Source organism: Neodiprion fabricii, chromosome 5 (genome assembly GCF_021155785.1).
Source record: "Neodiprion fabricii isolate iyNeoFabr1 chromosome 5, iyNeoFabr1.1, whole genome shotgun sequence".
Taxonomy (NCBI): Eukaryota; Metazoa; Arthropoda; class Insecta; order Hymenoptera; family Diprionidae; genus Neodiprion; species Neodiprion fabricii.
In genome coordinates, this window is record NC_060243.1 from 21,248,108 (window position 1) to 21,264,817 (window position 16,710).

Sequence of the window (16,710 nt, forward strand, 5' to 3'; positions counted from 1 at the left end):
ACCATTCGCATATCCAGTTTTAACTTTACACACTTTAAAAATTTTACTGTATGCCAAAATTAACAATAAATCCACTCGATAGGCCAAAAGTTACGAGAAGTGGACGACAGATCAAATACGTAATCATGGCATACTCAGTAAATGACGAAAGAACTGAAAATGATTCACGGTTGATTTCGCGGACGAGTGATCGAGTAGCTGAGGAAAGGAGGAGATTAAAACCGGAGGAGCAAAAGGTAGCAAAACATAGAGCGGAACTAGAGCAAAGGTTACGACAGTGAGGTCACTGGAGAACTTGTTGACAGAATTGAAAAAACTGGAATTGGAGAATTAGCGGCAACCTCAAATAACAAACCGTTTAATATCAAGGGAGTCAGAACCGAGACAGGTGGAGGAGGATGGCAGAATTTTGGGAGGTTTGATAAATCAATTACATTCAATTAATGTAGAAATTAAGGTACCAAAATTTTCTGGTGACGATAATGCAAATCCTAGAGAATTAATTAACAAAGACGTAGAACAAAGAATATTAGGAGTACATGGAGCATTCGAGGGAAGAGCGAAAATATGGTTAGATAATAGAAGAATGCGATTTGAAACATATACAGAATTTAAAGAATTTTTCTTCAAGGAACATTGTTCAGATGCGATTAGAATATAAGAAAAAAGTCGGTGGTCGTCGCGTAGATATAGAGCGCATGAAAATAGTTTGCAGACTTATTTACTTGAAATAAACGAAGTAGGCGCAATATTTTGAACCCAAATTAACTGAATGTGAGATGAACTGTAGTATAATTCAATAAATACCAATAGAAGTGTAAGAAATTTTAGTAGCGATAAATTTCTCAGACAACAATGTAGTTGAAATTGCACTCCGTTAAGTAGATTCACCCCAAGAAAAAAGACACAGATAAAAGCGACAAAATTTTCAATCGAATAATAAAGAACAATCGTATTTAAAGGTGAAAGGAATTAATTATCAAAATAACGAAAGTCAGTACAAATATAATTTTCAGCGACAGCGAGGACAAACTAATATGCTATACTAAAATTAGAAGGCGGATGGAGCCAACTGTTGGTTACCAAATCCAAGTTACCCATCAGCGAATTATTACCCACAGAATAATACGAACAGCTTTCAAGCAAAAAGTCGAGTAATCTGGACTAAACCGAATATGAGTAGCATGGCAACAGCAATAGCTGATAATCGGGGTCTAAATTAAGAGAATTTTTCTGAAAGAATTCAAATCTAAAAGTCAAAAAAAAAAAAAATATATATATATAAATGTTACAACGTTTCATTCTGAAACCAGTTGATTAGAGGATTGCTTTGCTGTGCTTCATTTAAAAAAGTTTTTTTACAGTGAATACAGTATTTTTGTAATAGTGTGTTAGCCATGTATAGGATACAGTCACAAATTTTTGATTCCAAAGTTCACTAAAAACAATTACCTATCAACGCGATAATTTTAGACTAAATAGAAAAATCGATAACAAAAATTCACACGCAATTTTGTTTTCATTTTTCCTTCACGTGCATAAGCTGATGCAAAATAAAAATTTTATTTTCGAATTTCCACATTTCTTTCTAGCTCGCGTATGCCTATTTAATTATTCACCTAAATACAAGTATAAAAGTACGGTGTAACATATCATTATATATCGAGATACTTTATACTGGATTGAAATTGTGCGTTATAACTTAAGGTACAAATTTGTCAGTCTCTTGGTCCCGCTATTAGTTTTTTCGAAGACCGTAGCTGTTCCATTCTGAAAGAAAAAGAAAAAAGAAATGAATTTCCAAAAAAGAGGAAGCCGGATAATTATTTTTTTTTTTTAAATAAACAAACTATAATCGAGGGTACACAATGAGTTCGCGTCTAATTATGTAAACAGGACGGCGTGATTAGAGTATCGCTTTGTTTGAACCGTCATTGCAGGATGTTCATTTTGTGAAATACATGTATACATAGGCTACTAAACATAGATATAGTCGTGGGGGCTATAATCAAATGAGTGATTACGGCAGCACCGTTGCTGCATGGCTGACGTGACACGAAGCGATAATATCGCATTGTAATATTTACATTGTAGAGAAAATAGAGCTTCGTTAAAAGCAATCCAAAGAAATAATGTGGAAAAATAACAATCCTCGGTTGACCGCAAGATTAAACCGTTTAATTCATAACTCGGAAAAACTCGAAACGTTTATGAGGAAATTTTGCATGTTTGTCAAGCATTTAAAACAGTGCTTATTTGACAGCTTTGTCCTAATCTTACTCGGAATCCGTCATGGCTCTGGGCGTAAATAAACGTTTGATTGCGAAATCAAATACTAGGTTCAATGACATTTACAGTTCCCTTTGCATGACTCACGAGGCAATGAACTCAACTACGAATTGTAACAAGATGAAAATATTGAATATTCAAAGACACTAGAGTTGCATTTTTTCAAACAATGGCCCAAGAAACTCGCAGTGACATGGATGGAAATTATTTAATGTACTGGTGGAATACTGTGATATACATTAGAATCCAAAGTTTAACTACGTCCTGGAAAAGCAACTGTCAAGCTGTCGGTCAGATTGTAAGTTGAATCGTTGAACTGACATCAACTATCAACACTGGTCGAGAAAACTTCGTAAAGTTCCAACTATCGCAGTCCAATAATGTTCGAAATTTAAAAACATCACAATATTTCTATGCTCTAACTTGAAATGCTTATTGTTTGCAGAATTGGAGAATGATCGGAGCTCGCGTATCGGAAATTCAACGAGTCTGAAAGTTTGTTGACGACTGATGGTGATATTTAGGTTTGGGACGAAGCGAGCTAACGACTAACTGGTCGTTAACTTCGGCTGCGAATTCGGTGATCGTGACATTGACGATTCAACGACGAGTGGCTTGATACCAACCTTTCACCTTATCCTCGTTCTCGATAATAACCGGGTACCAATCAGCGGATGTGTAGTCAATGGCGGGTAACTTGCCACCGTAGTTTTCTGGCAGGTGACTCGGGTCGAGGTGCTTGTGAAGCGAGGCCATTTTGCTACCGTGGAAGTACATCCTGGAGTTGAGCTTCTCCCGGATGAACGGCGTGAATATCTTCCAGACCATGTTGAAGATGAACGGTTGCTTGACTATGTGAACCTGGAAAAGGACCGCCGTCAGTTACGCTTTACAACGTCTCTCCGCACTTGGTACGGCTATTGGACTCGAGACTTTAGCCTGCATCGGCGACTCAAGAACGTGGGATGGAGACCGTTGACCCCGATGGTTCGGGGAAAACAGCCGGCTACGACTTGTCTGACCTCCTTTAGACGCAGCGGCATCGCGTCCTGGATGAAGGTGAGCAGTCGCATGCTGAACGTCGGCGACAACGCCAAGACCTGTTTCATCGTCAGCCCGTCGAAGTCCATTATCACCACAACACCTCGAACCTGAAGAAGACCAGGAAATAAATTGGGGTTCAGGTGCGGGTCGAAATTCCTAATGGTGAAAGTTCAGAGAAAGTATCGTACCGAATAGTCGGAATTCTCAATAGTCAAAATTTCGAATGGCAGAAACACCGTATAGTCAAGATTTTGAATCGTAACAATATCAAACGGTGGAAATTGAAAACACCGAACGGTGTAAATTCAAAACTAAAGCCATTCGGAACTTCGACTTGCATTCGTTAAAACAAAATCTGTCCATTGCATCGACTGGTTTGTTATCTTACGAAAAAATTCGGCTGTACATGTCGTTTTATAAATTATCGCTCTCTTGTGTAAGTAAGATATTGCTTTTGTATGTGGTCACTGATTGTAAGTGAAGGTTTAGATACCGATGAAAAATACAAACAGCATAATATACTTAAATTTCAAAGCGAGCGCAAATCTGCTGTGAATATATGGTTCATATACATAATTTATATTTCTCTTAATGACATAGCAGTGATAGTAGAGGTCATTATCACTTGCCAAATTTTGAAGAGATATCATTTCTGAGGAGAGTAGAACAAGTGTGAAATACGTTTTGTTGAGCTTATTGGTAAGACAGAAATTCTACCATTACTGTGATACAGATTACATTTTGATGTTAACGATAATTGTGTACCAAAGTGGGGTCTACGAAAAAAAAAAAAAACTTGCAAATGTATTCTACGTTGCGCAAATTTCAATATTCTCATGTCTAAAATTCATGAAATGAAAAGGCTGAATTGTCTGTATAATAATAACAATTGCACGCCACTGTACACCAGAATTGAGTCCAGACGTACGTAGTTTTATCGAGGTGCAAGGTGCAAGCTCAGAATCAATAGTTGATCACCCATCACTCATCAAGCGGATTACCATCAATAGCCTTACTGTATAAATTTCTGTACTTTGACTAGATCGTAAAGCCGTGTAACGGATAACAATGATGAAGAATGATTTAAGCATTTGCGAGAAGGAGAAGGTCATCCTGGTCCCTTCCCCCTTTCAGTTTTTGGTCATAAAAATCTCACCTGCGTTTCGGGCTCTCGCATGGCGGCCTCGTGGATGAGATAGAAGATTCTGAACAACTGATCGGCGCTGACCTTGGACGGGTCCCAAGACTTTCCGGCATTTACGAGGAGTACTCGCCTGCCCTTGTGGTCCCGGCCCTTCAGAACGTTGACGACGTTGCTCTCGATGAAGGCCGCCCTCTCGTCCTGAGGCATCAGGTTTTCCAGAAGAGCGGCGTTCTTCTCCTTGAACTCGGCGACTCTTTTCATTAGCGCGAAAGCGCTGTCCGGGTAAAATTTACACGGTCGAAGAAAAATGACAAGGAAATCGTCCTCCGTGTTGAAAAATAACGTTTTGTCACCTGCGGAAAGAGACGAAGTAGAAGAATATGGTGAGACGAGTAACTGGAAAAAATATGCTTGAGAAGCGGTTTGATCCAGTAGTCACATGTGATCCAGCTGCGATGTTTATGTTTATGTGACACTTATTTGCCGCGATACAGATCTGCAAAAACATTGTATGACACACAATCGCGCCTTTCATTGTCGCTTCGATACATAGTCCGTGATGTTTGTGCAACAGAGAAAGAGAGACACGGACTGATTACAGCAACTCGGTACAAAGCTCATTTGGCTTTGCGGTATCAGTGTAGAGGTGCAGTAGGTAGATGTTTGGAGTTTGGAGCTGTCGCACAAGCTCGCATTGACAATGAGAAAAATCTTATGAATAAATATGCGGTGCACGTTGGCAGTAGTTAAATTTTTAGCATCGTTTTTTTCCCATCTTTCATCCGCCCCGCGTACCCAAGCATTCCGTTCGCATGACGATCGACCTTGCGAAGCATTCGTAAGCCATCGTGTTGCGATTCATCGCAAAGTGCCTCGCGTGTATCAAAACGGATCCAAATTAGGCTGAGAAACTCCAACGATGATTGCTTCCTCTTTCTCTCTCTCCCTCTTTCCTGAGCTCAGCATAATCCATTGTCTATCTGGTTTTGCCAAGATGATCAACAAAGAAAGAATGGCGCGAACTGTTTTGGAGTCGAGAGACTGTGCGTTCGTGGTGATAGTGGATCCAGCTCTTTTAGTTGCATTCATTCCTCAAACAGGTTTGCGTATCGAAAACTAGAACGGGGTGGGAAAACACGATAACGCGGCTTATCTATTCTGAAGTTTGACCCTAAACGCTGTAGATGCTCCGAAGTTGCAGCCAGTTATTATCGCTCAAGCCGTACGGCCGCTTCTCAGGGTGAAATATTCGTTTCACGAACAGTCTGTATTCGAATATTTAGTCTTTTTGAAAGCTGTGCCTCCGAATAGATATTCCTACTTTATTCGTCCACTCGTTTCCTTCTCTTTCCAACAATGATTGGGTTACTCAATTGAGCACATATGAAGTCAACAATCAATTATGCCTGAATTGCTGTTTTCCTGACTAGCCCAATTACTAGAGTTTTCGACATTGCAAGACTCTGGATTTCGTGCTGATATTATGCAACCGGATTTAAATACGACATGCACAATTATTCGCTTTGGGTATGTTCGTGGAGAGCCACTCCGTGATATGCTTATTACACACTTCTTTAATTTATCTTATCAGCGCAGTTCGATTATCAAAAATCCGTGAATGTCAACTCGGTGCACGGCTCACAATTTAGGTACACCTTTTCTTGTGCCCGAAATCACTAACAAATATACATATTTCACGAACCACGACAATATTGCTTCTGATAATGCGAAACTTTTATTAGTATACAATTTAACTAAGCTGCCTGCGCAATTCCAACGCGTCCGATCATATTCTGTTTTGTACATGCTGAAAGAAAACTGATCGTATTACTGTAAGTTGATCCCCCCAATCTCAAACATTTTCTGGAATCGTTGTGCATTTCTTCAGGGTATAAATTAATTAGTAAAAGAATAAAGGTAAAAAGTAGAAGAAAGTCATTTTGATCGTGAACCTGAAGACACGGTTCAATGAATGCTCGCGCATTTACGTCTACCGGAGTTTCCACTTTCTGTCAAAACCGCAAAGTTACTCTTCAGGGTAGAGAATGATCTACTAGCAAAGTCCCCAATCTGCCGGTAGGTAGAGACGATTCTACTTCAACTACAGTACAGTCTGATTGTTACGAAAACGAAATGATCCAGTCGCGAATTCCAACATCTTAGGTTATCCATGGTCAACAGAAGGGTTTTTCAGGGTGAATAATGATTAAACATATAAAAATCAGGAACGGTTATCGATTGATTCAACTCTGATCGAAGCGATGGATTTTCAGAAATGAAACGGGTCAACTCATCGCGGTTCATAAAAAAGGGAAAAAATGGCCAAAACCTACCTTCAAGGAGCTTTCTGAGGGCTTCGATGCCATTCTTCTTGTTCTCCTCAGTCTCCCTGAGTTCGCTGAGAGCAAGTGCCTGCGTTTCCGGTCCAATGGGGTCCTCCTCGAGCCTGAACGCCATTGTTTAGTTTGGGGTTGGCGTGTCTTGACTGAGCGCCGCGTTAAGCCAAGGGTGAATTTCGAGTGATGCTCGCGTTGTGAGGAGCGCGATTTATCTGCGTTATGTCGAGGCGGTCGTCGAGTCTGACGCCTCTTCTTGTCCACCATCTCTCGCGATACAACGCGACTCTAATCTTTGACCAGTCAAAGTCCAATCCACCGGCCGTCGATGTGTAGGTATAACAGCCCCGTCAACTGCGATCATCCACGACTTCACCATCCCGGGATGACTACTGCTTCTAAACACGATTTATAGTCAAGCACCGATAAAGAACTCCAGCACCATTCGCCCCGAGTGGTACAATGATCAGTCTTCCTTCACTCTTTATGCCGACACTGCATTGCGATGACTGTGATGTCGTTCCCTGCTCACGGTCGCTAATGTCCAGGGAATTGTGACATGTGAGCTTCGTGCTCACTGCGAATCTAGAGTCCCATTTTCGTTGGACCCAGTGCACTCGGAAATTTCCATGACCCAAATTTGGGGAGTAAGAGTATCGGCGAACCTGTCATTGAACTTCATAGACAGACACATATTTACGTAACCTTCGTATGTGTGCGGATACGCGATTGTTTGAGTGCTCATATGTGGCACCGATAACGAGGATAAGACAAGGCACATCTGACCTGCCTGACTATGTATAGCTGGGTAAAAGCAAGAGTGAGAGAGGGATCGAGAGGAGGGCATGGACATTGATAAGAGCCGTTGACTCGTCGCCCAGTGACTTTCAACGATCAGCTTTTTATCACTTTCGTGTGTCCAAAGATCAGCAGCACCGCGGTTTGGATGATGACCCTGATCACTTTTTAGCCACGTTCTATTTATATCTTTAATAAAACAAATTCGGGGACTTGATAGACAAGGCGAATGAACCAGCGAATGAATGGCAAAAAAAGTAATTTAACCTAACCTAATCCAATCTCACTCAGCATCTCTATGCAGTATCAGCGTTTGGAGAAGCTGCCGTAATTGAAAAATTCAGGTGAATGTTAATGAGACCAAGAATTGAACTATCCCGAGAGTCCAGTGGAAATGCACTCATCTTTTTTGTCACTGCTTTGAGCAGCGAACATAATCAGTGGTAATAAGCGTCGAAGCTGACCTTGACTTGCGTCTGCACAGCGCAGTTAGAGTCCAACAGAGGCAGGTGTTTTCACAGGTGTGCAAGTATTCCATCGAAGCATGATGCTGAAACTGATCGAATGGCATTTTGTATCAATCATGTGTTGGATACCAAAATAAACTGAATAGAGTGTATTGACCGAAGTCTCACTTTCGCAACTCGACACTTTTGGTACATGCTCTGCACTGAATACGACACTATTATTTGGCAATCAATCGTGATCTGAGATCTTGATCGACCCGCCTGCAAATCTTACTCAGATATGTGTAACTACCTATTTACACGTGTTAGATTAAGTTTACAATGTGATAATTTTAGGTTAGGAATCATATCACGTGTAATGAGTACTGGACGAGGTGCATATTGAATAGAAGCGATCTGAACAAACCTCTCAACTGTATAAAAAGTGTTCACCGATTAAAAAATACCCCCATTATCGAACGATCGTTCCTTGAATAAATCTTTCAATGCGATTCATGATATGACAAGCTAGGTGCAGTTTATTTGTTGGGATCTCCCAAATTTGGCTGTTATAGTATTTGAACGCAACTAGTCCTTTCGTCGTACATCAATATTTTTGAATGCTTGTATTCATGAACTTCCACTATTCAACGATGATTCAGTCGAAACACTTTTTCGCAATTTTTTGAGGATTTCACGATGAAATTTAAAGTTTTGAATCATGTAGCATACGTTCGCGTTTTTGCATCGAATGCATGTGCAGGCCTTGGCGCTTTGGAATGCTATTGACTTGATACTTGAGTGAAACCGTTCAGCATGTTGAGTAAGATGGAAACTGTAATAACAGAACGAAACTGAAAGTCGTCAAGAAGACGTTGAAAGGATCATCCTACTGTAACGGGTAAAAATCGTTGATTTTCGCGATTCTTTTTTCGATTCTTCAAATACGCTAATCAGTCTGATTTTTCACATCAAATCAAAGCACTCGTGAAGAACGGAAAATAAATTTTTAAACGGTCATTTTATTTATTTTTTTTTCTACATTTCTATTAACGGTTTTCTAGTAACGTAGTTTTTCAAAACGGTGTATGCTCACAAAAGAAAAATTTCCAAGCTATCTGTTTTAAATTTGGGTACATCATTCTTCACGCCATTCTTCATCTTGACGTGGAAGCTTTTTTTTGTATATTCTTCATATTTTTTTAACGAAAAACTGTCGGCGAAGTAGACGAAATTCGATACTTTTTTTCAAACCTCTGCCATTTTATCAATTTTGATTAGAAAAAAATCTCCATAGCAATATAGCGACTTTCATACTGATTAATAATCTTTTTACAAATGTTGTTTCAGATCATTTTTACGACCACCACCGTGTCCACCGTGGGGAGACCTTTTTTTACGAAGTCATTTTCAACGTTATGAAATAAGTTTTAATCGATAAATACAATTAAGGTTAAAAATTTATTCTCCATTCTTCATGAGTGTTTTCATTTGACATAAAAAAAAATCAGATTAATTAGGATACTTTAATCATTGAAAAAAAATCGCGCAAATCAGCTATTTTTAAACCCGTTGCACGAGGATGATCTCTTAAGGGGGTGCCCCGGTCGATTTCGACATTGATGTATGTATCTCCAAATATCGAAGTCCACCCTCTTAAGTGATCGATATAGATCTTATGACAAATTTTTTTACCTTGAAAATATATCTTAATGTCAAAAGGATGTCTTTAAAAAACGGCTGACAAGCCATCATTCGGAAGAATTTCAGTTTCGTATAGAGATCAGTGAGTACGTCCAATAGTATATATGCTCTAAGAGTTTCAATCCAAGAAAATACACACAAATTTGAAAACATTGAGTCGAGAGTAAAAACTTTGTCGGTAAGTACCAACAGTCGGTAAAAGTGAATGATCCATCGCCGGTCGGCGTTTGTCCAACGGTCGTCTTCTGTTTTTTGCGTGACGGTCGGGCGGAGTTGAGCATAGAGCAAAAGTAGATTCCAGTGTTTTAAAAACGTTGAACCGGACGGACGGCGTCTCTGATCAAGCCGCCAAAGGGTTCGTCAATGCAGCGTTCCGACAAAAGATGTCGCAACTCAAGGCCGACTGAGTCAAGTCTTGTTGTGCATCGCGCGTGGCGTTTGCGTCGTTGAAATATAACCACGATATAACGTGTCGTCGGCCGGTTTTAAGGCTTCTGTGTGACTCGAGTCTGAAACAGAGTCAAAAAGTTCGCCGCACAGCTTTCGGGGGTAATAATCGAAACGGCGCTGCTGACCAGTCGTGGGCACATGTATGTGGCTTGCTGGTGGCTGTCTGGAGCGACGGAGCAGGTTGAACGAAACCGCCTTTCAAGACCTGCAGTTCGATTTGAGTAAGACACCCGGCAATGGCGGCACCTCAGTTCATCGCGACGGACTCTATCGACGGCGTATGGCCCTTCCTTCAGAGCGTAAGTGTCACCTACGTCATCCGAAACGCCATTTTCCCACGAGGTATTCAGGAGCTTGATCATCCTCCGGCTTCTACAGATGAAAGGGAACGCCTTTCTGCTTCTCTAGCTTTGACTCTCTGGCTTTTCAAGCCAATCCGTCAGTCCTGCATCTGTTTGTTGTTCGCCGTTTCAGAGCTTTTCCTATCACTCGGAATCTTCTTTTTTCCTCTCTGTCTCTCGGACGTATTCAATCAAGATTCCGTATTTTGGGAAAGACGTCCTTTTCATTAAAAAAAAACGTTCAGGTTGTTGTTTTGGTAGAATGTAAACACGTTTTGGCAACGCAACTTTGATGTACTTGAGGAGGTGCCCGGGTTGATTTCGATGTTGTCGTATATATCTTCAAACATCTAATTGTAAGTCTACGTATCTCAACGCGAAAAAGGGTCATTCAAATCTCTGTGGCCATAAATCCTCTAATTTTTCTACACCGTCGAATGCTCTGGTATTGAAACACTAGGGGACCCGCAAATGAAATTCTCATCCAAAATCACGTAAAAAAAAAAAAAAATCAGCGGTTTTGTAGAATTCCACTTACGGGTTCCTCTAATCACTTAAGACACTCCAAAAAGTCACCTCACAAGTTCCAAATCAATTTTTCTATGATCCGCGTCCACTGGGTTTCAGCAGTATCGATTATGGTTAATTACTGAGTCATCGCCGATCATTAAGTCGATTATCAGGAACTAAAAATGACGGGTAGCAATGCTACAAAGAATCATGCTAACGCTAATTTTTGTGCACTTACGAATGAAGAACTAATAGTGCAATTGTCAGTGTGCAGAAAAATATAATGTTCAGCCAATTTTCAGAAGGCTCTCATAATACGAAGTTGGTCTTGTCCTGATTGTTTCGATCTGGAAGCTATATTTGATGAAGCAATTCCTACAAAGACTTAATTGATTTTCTGCCCAAAATGGATGATAACTTTTTCACAAAAAACCATTCAACTGCAGTTGCAATGTCGTCATTTCTCATTGCGTTCGATTCCAGTCATTCAATTACTTGTACACTATCAAATAACGATGCGTATCAAGTGTCTGACAGTCCGTTTGTGTATTTATTTTACGATTCCGCTTCTCTCGCGCCCACGGCTATCTTGGATTGATCAACAAGGCTACCACCGCATTGCGATGTCGCTAAACAACAAAATTATAAACAATGATAAACAACAATAGCCCGTTGGACTATTTACAGTTTAGGGTCTTCTCTACCATACCTGAAACTTTTCGATATTTGAAAGTCATACAACAACAAGGCATTCTTTTTTGGAAAAAAAAAAAATGTTTTCAAATCCACCGTCGTATCCTCATTGTGCCGTAAATGTACTACGAAGAATGCTTTTAACCTGAGTGAGTGTATGCTGGGCATATACAAGGTGATGATAGTTCATCCTCAAAGGTTAAAATTAGCAATTGGAATGACCGGCGGGAGCAGGCAGCCTTACACCGTCGAAGCGGTGGTTAATTATTCATCCACAGTGAAAAACGCGTCTCTGTTTTATCGCTTCTTATTGCCCTCGGTGCCCTGCATACAATTTATACCGATACTCTTATTTTTCTCTTTCTCCCACTCTCAAAATTTGCATCGCAGTATTTTGTATCAGGTGCAAAATTGAAACACTTGCTTGCATACGCATGCATTCATACAAAGTCTCTTTATATTCGTTTAAATAACCAGACGATAACCAGACGCGAGTCTGCAGAAGCTCGTTAGTCATTTTTATTCCAGATTATTTTTTAATTCTTATGTATCTCGGTACAAAAATAAACTGTGAATTTTATTTTTCTACAAAGTTAATACTTGAGAACAAAAAATAAATGGCCGTGAAAATTTCGTCATATTCGTCAATAACTTCTGAGCTCATCGATGAAAGTAATAAAAAATCTATCGATGGACGAAATTCTGGTTTTTGATGATACTTCGAGAAAGAGCATCGGAATTATACGAAAAGAAGAAGGCAAAGTGAGAGGTGGAAACATGAAACAAGGAACAAATTTTGCATTCTTATTAGTTAAGTTTTCTTTCCCGACGATTGTTGCAGATCGAATGGCGGGATCCGTGGCTAGCGATCCTCCTGACGTTTCACGTAGCAGTAACAACGACCGCTCTGATGACCAGAAATCATGCAAATTTTCAAATACTTCTGTTCCTCATATTGCGTAAGATGATGCAAAAACAAAATAAAATGTTTAAAAAATTATACGTTCACCATTGTTTTTCGTGATATTAATTAATTCCTCTAACATTAATCTTTATCTTCTTACAGTTCTCCTTGTTTATTTTTCCGAAAGTATTAACGAGGCTGCTGCCACGAATTGGATGTGAGTATAAAATTCAATATTACTTCACAAATAATCACTTCGTCATCGAATAGTGGTTAAAGTTAACTTAACGTTGGCTGCGTTTGTTTGTTTTAATTGTAATCCAACCGCAATATTTATTTTCCGATTCAGACATTTGTTTTCCTTACTTTTGTTTATCAGAAATGTTTAAAGGTAACGTCTAAAATATATAACAAGGTTGGCACAAATGACAGAATCATTTTGATCTACTTGATTGCGATATTTTTTAGCAAGTTTTCAATTTCTTCGAATGATCATCATTCTCGCTACTGACCCTTTTTTTTGTTTTTTCAATGAAGGGTATTCTCAAGACAACAATACTTTGACTCCAAGGGTCTTTTCATTTCCATTGTATTCTCCATTCCAATACTGATGAACTGCATGATTATGATAGTAAGTACTGCACAGTTCTATATTTGTAAGTAATCCCACCGTCATCCTTGAATTGACCGACACTTTCATCCAATTAGAGAAATGTTGAAAATTTGATTCTCGAATTAAACAATATAAATAACAGATATTTTTGTGCTATCAGGCTAGTTGGTTGTATCAATCCAGCCAGTTGATGACGAGGCTAACAAGAGCTCAGCTGAGGGAGCGTACAAGAAATCGTCTTGGCGACGGTGATTCGACAAACACGAACGGTAAATCAACGCGACAGAAACAGGAGTAATGAGCGCAAGAAAAATCTAGTCAGATATGATGCATAACTGTATGAGAGATAAAAAGGAAGATAAAGGAAGTCAACGCCTATCTACATCGAGAAATGGTACGATACGATATTAATAGACGACGATTATATTCTCTGACGAGAATGAAGATAGGTACTGTACGTGATAATTATCTATGCATACTGATGATAATTACTGTAAAATATAGAAGACGAACGATGTGTGCGCGTGTGTGTATTATATATTGATAATTTTTTGCGGGTGAGAAAGGAAGAGTGAGAGAAATTTCGAATCAGGTGAAGAAGAATGAATCTTTGCGTCTGCACGTGTCGCGATCATGAATTAAATTTTCGACACACAAACTAATGCTTACTTATAGTCGCGTTTCAATTTCTTTCTACGCTTTTTACGGAAGGAAATTAACAAAAATAGAATAATAATATTAAGGCGAAAAAGTAAATACAGTGACATCACAACGGATTGAATATATCCTGCAACCTAGTTGATCATTTGAAAATAGAAACACAGTAATGATATCTGAAACGTTAATGACGGCCTAGCGAGTCATCCAGCTTGCAAGTTTTGTCCGAGCGTTCGCTTGATCACGAGCGTGATTCTTCGATATTAAGTCGTTCTTGGTTTGCCTAGTTCTGGTAGAGTATGGTGAATTCGGAATAAACAGGCAAATCGAAAGACGTATTAGTGACTTCTCTGAATACTGTCTTTCCTGCGAAGTTGTTACGCGATTTAATTTGACTCGTTATAACGCGTCGATTAATTAATTATGTTTAATTAAGCGCGTTAATATTCCACGTGCACGTGTACAATTTATAAGCTTTGCATATTTGTAAGTTTGGACGAAAATGCTTAATATCGTTAACGGATTGAATGCTTGTCATTTCGTTTTCATCTTCGCTTATAATATTTTATACGCATTATAAAAATAATTACAAATCATCTGCATAATAAATTATCTGCACATACATTCCCGTGACTTATATAATACGATATGAGATCAAAGTTCTTTTTATTTGCTCTGTAGAAAATTTGGATTTGTTTCTGTGAGAGAATGGACTTAGTTGATGTTTATCTGTGCTGATTGTTTCTCGTGTATGATTGTTTGTTACGAAGAAAAAATGAATAAACCAATAGACGGACAGAAGTATTTTCACTGAACTCTATTACGGAGTTTAAGATGGTACTCTTTATTTTATCAAAAGGTTTGCGCGAATGTGTAAAGAGGGGAATGTACTTATGTATACATATGTATATTTATACTAATAGGTCACGTGTGATAATAAATACGATACGACCTACCTATAATGTATTTGTCGCTGCAATATTTGTATAATGTGATTGTATTAGGAGTGGATGATCGATGTGGTGATTTAGACGATCTCGCGATAATATTTGGAAACACGGAAGAATTAAAAAAAATTGTATTTGTATCAACAATCCCATTTCCCTTAATTTCTTTTGTTTTATTTGTTACTACGATTACTAGTGTAATATTATATTATGTATTGTAAATTTACTCATCACGCATTTTCTTGCCTTGCCTTGACAACAGTAAACCATCCGACTGCAATCATAAAGATCTATTTGTATTAAATATGATACATATGTCACTGCTATTGTTATAAGCCTTACAAAATTATGTAACAAAATATTTGTAATAACCCGTATTAGGTATTAAAAATGTGCCAGATATAAATTTGTAGATATTTCTTTCTTATCAATCGCAACCTGGTCACCTTCAGCTATTGTTTTCTGTTCGTTTCAGTGAGAAAAGATGAAGCACAAGTGAATAAATGATTTCGCATTGATTTTATTATTTTTGGTGTTATCATTATTTTTATATACCATTTGAACGGCATAATAATACTATAGTCTATGTCACAAATAAAATTGACATTCAAATTAAAAAAACAAAATTCTACACCTCTCTGAATAATGAACGATATTCATTCCGTGAGACTTGATTGCTGAAATACAACTTTTAATAATCTTTAGCTATATCGATCAGATAATTCTTCTGTATCATTCGAGAAAACTCCTTACCAACTGTAAATAAGTACCGATGGTGGATTCAATGCGTAACATTCTTGTACGTAAGATGGCAACTGTACGTAAGATAGAATGCGATTTGACCAAATAGTAAACAATTTTACTTAAAATTTCGATAATTAATAATATGATTGTAATTGTTGCGATTACTTCGAAATAATTTAAAAATCTAGAAAACCGAATTGTGTTTTATTTTTTTTTCAATTCACTCGTTCAAGTTATCGGTGAAATCAATTCATCGGATTGTTGGTAACGGAGGTATTTTTTTTGCTTCGTTATTGAATGGGACAAAAAATCTGTTCTACGATCAAATCAACGCTTCTCAATACATTGCAATAAGTACATTTTTTACAAGCTTCTATCACACTTGTATCAATCCACACATATTTCAGAATATCGGCGCGATTGAGTCAACCGAGTCTCATTTTTCCTGTTTTTCACTCCAGTAAAAAAAATATAAAAAAAAAAATTACTTATAAAATGTAACCAACAACAAACAAAAATAACGAAACAACAATCAATTCGATCTGAATCTCGTAGTTTACAGACAATTTACACGTACGTGTGAAAACTGACATGAAACGTTAGCGTACTGTGGTGTACAGTTTTTCACTTATCGATATTCTATTTACTTTTTCCTTCTTACGTTTTGTTGCGCTGGTTTCTTTCTCTCTTTTGTATCTTTGCTTTTACAAAGTCACCGTTGCCTCGAAGATTTACGACGTTAGCCCAGCGCGCTTTAAGTCACGAAAATAAACTTGGCATCATCAATAAGCGTGCAGCCCCGATGCGGCAAGCGTCGCGACGACTTGACTTGGCTCTGCAACCCTCGCCAGCAAACCTGCAACGGAGATAGGAATTTGGGGGTTGCGCATATCCATGTTTGCAACGTACGTACATACGCGGGTATACGTATATAAATAGAGCAGGGAATCTTCCATACATGGAAGAGTAAAGACAAGAAGAGAAAAGGCGAAAAAAGGAGACAAGAAATAAATACCGCATTCAGAACAAACTTATCCCTCCCCCTCATCCACGTTTCGCTTTTCTGAATCCTGTTTATTCCACATTTCAG

The 16,710-nt window shown here is 38.6% G+C and overlaps 2 protein-coding genes across 2 annotated transcripts; one reads left to right on the forward strand and one right to left on the reverse strand.

The window, feature by feature from the left end:
- Window positions 1–985: 985 nt before the first annotated feature.
- LOC124183099 (retinaldehyde-binding protein 1) lies at window positions 986–7,334 on the reverse strand. The gene is made up of 5 exons (XM_046571129.1): window positions 6,811–7,334; window positions 4,490–4,830; window positions 3,312–3,440; window positions 2,916–3,150; window positions 986–1,770 (listed from the first exon to the last, which is right to left on the reverse strand). Exons 1-5 carry the CDS (start codon window positions 6,932–6,934, stop codon window positions 1,739–1,741), a joined length of 861 nt encoding a protein of 286 aa, XP_046427085.1. The 5' UTR covers window positions 6,935–7,334; the 3' UTR covers window positions 986–1,738.
- Window positions 7,335–10,167: 2,833 nt separating this feature from the next.
- Window positions 10,168–15,282, forward strand: LOC124183100 (transmembrane protein 18). Its single transcript, XM_046571130.1, has 5 exons — window positions 10,168–10,510; window positions 12,597–12,714; window positions 12,822–12,876; window positions 13,197–13,290; window positions 13,433–15,282. The coding sequence occupies exons 1-5, from the start codon at window positions 10,448–10,450 to the stop codon at window positions 13,568–13,570; spliced, it is 468 nt and encodes a 155-aa protein (XP_046427086.1). The 5' UTR covers window positions 10,168–10,447; the 3' UTR covers window positions 13,571–15,282.
- The last annotated feature ends 1,428 nt before the right edge of the window (window positions 15,283–16,710 follow it).

Bases quoted from the DNA above. Each gene is read 5' to 3' on its own strand.
- LOC124183099 (XM_046571129.1), bottom strand. From the start codon at position 6,934: ATGGCGTTCAGGCTCGAGGAGGACCCCATTGGACCGGAAACGCAGGCA. The intron at 3,441-4,489 runs GTGAGATTTTTA...GGTCTTCTTCAG, and splicing joins TGCGAGAGCCCGAAACGCAG to GTTCGAGGTGTTGTGGTGAT. The intron at 1,771-2,915 runs GTTGGTATCAAG...TTTTTCTTTCAG, and splicing joins GAACGAGGATAAGGTGAAAG to AATGGAACAGCTACGGTCTT.
- LOC124183100 (XM_046571130.1), top strand. From the start codon at position 10,448: ATGGCGGCACCTCAGTTCATCGCGACGGACTCTATCGACGGCGTATGG. The intron at 10,511-12,596 runs GTAAGTGTCACC...CGATTGTTGCAG, and splicing joins TATGGCCCTTCCTTCAGAGC to ATCGAATGGCGGGATCCGTG. The intron at 12,877-13,196 runs GTGAGTATAAAA...TTTTCAATGAAG, and splicing joins GCTGCTGCCACGAATTGGAT to GGTATTCTCAAGACAACAAT.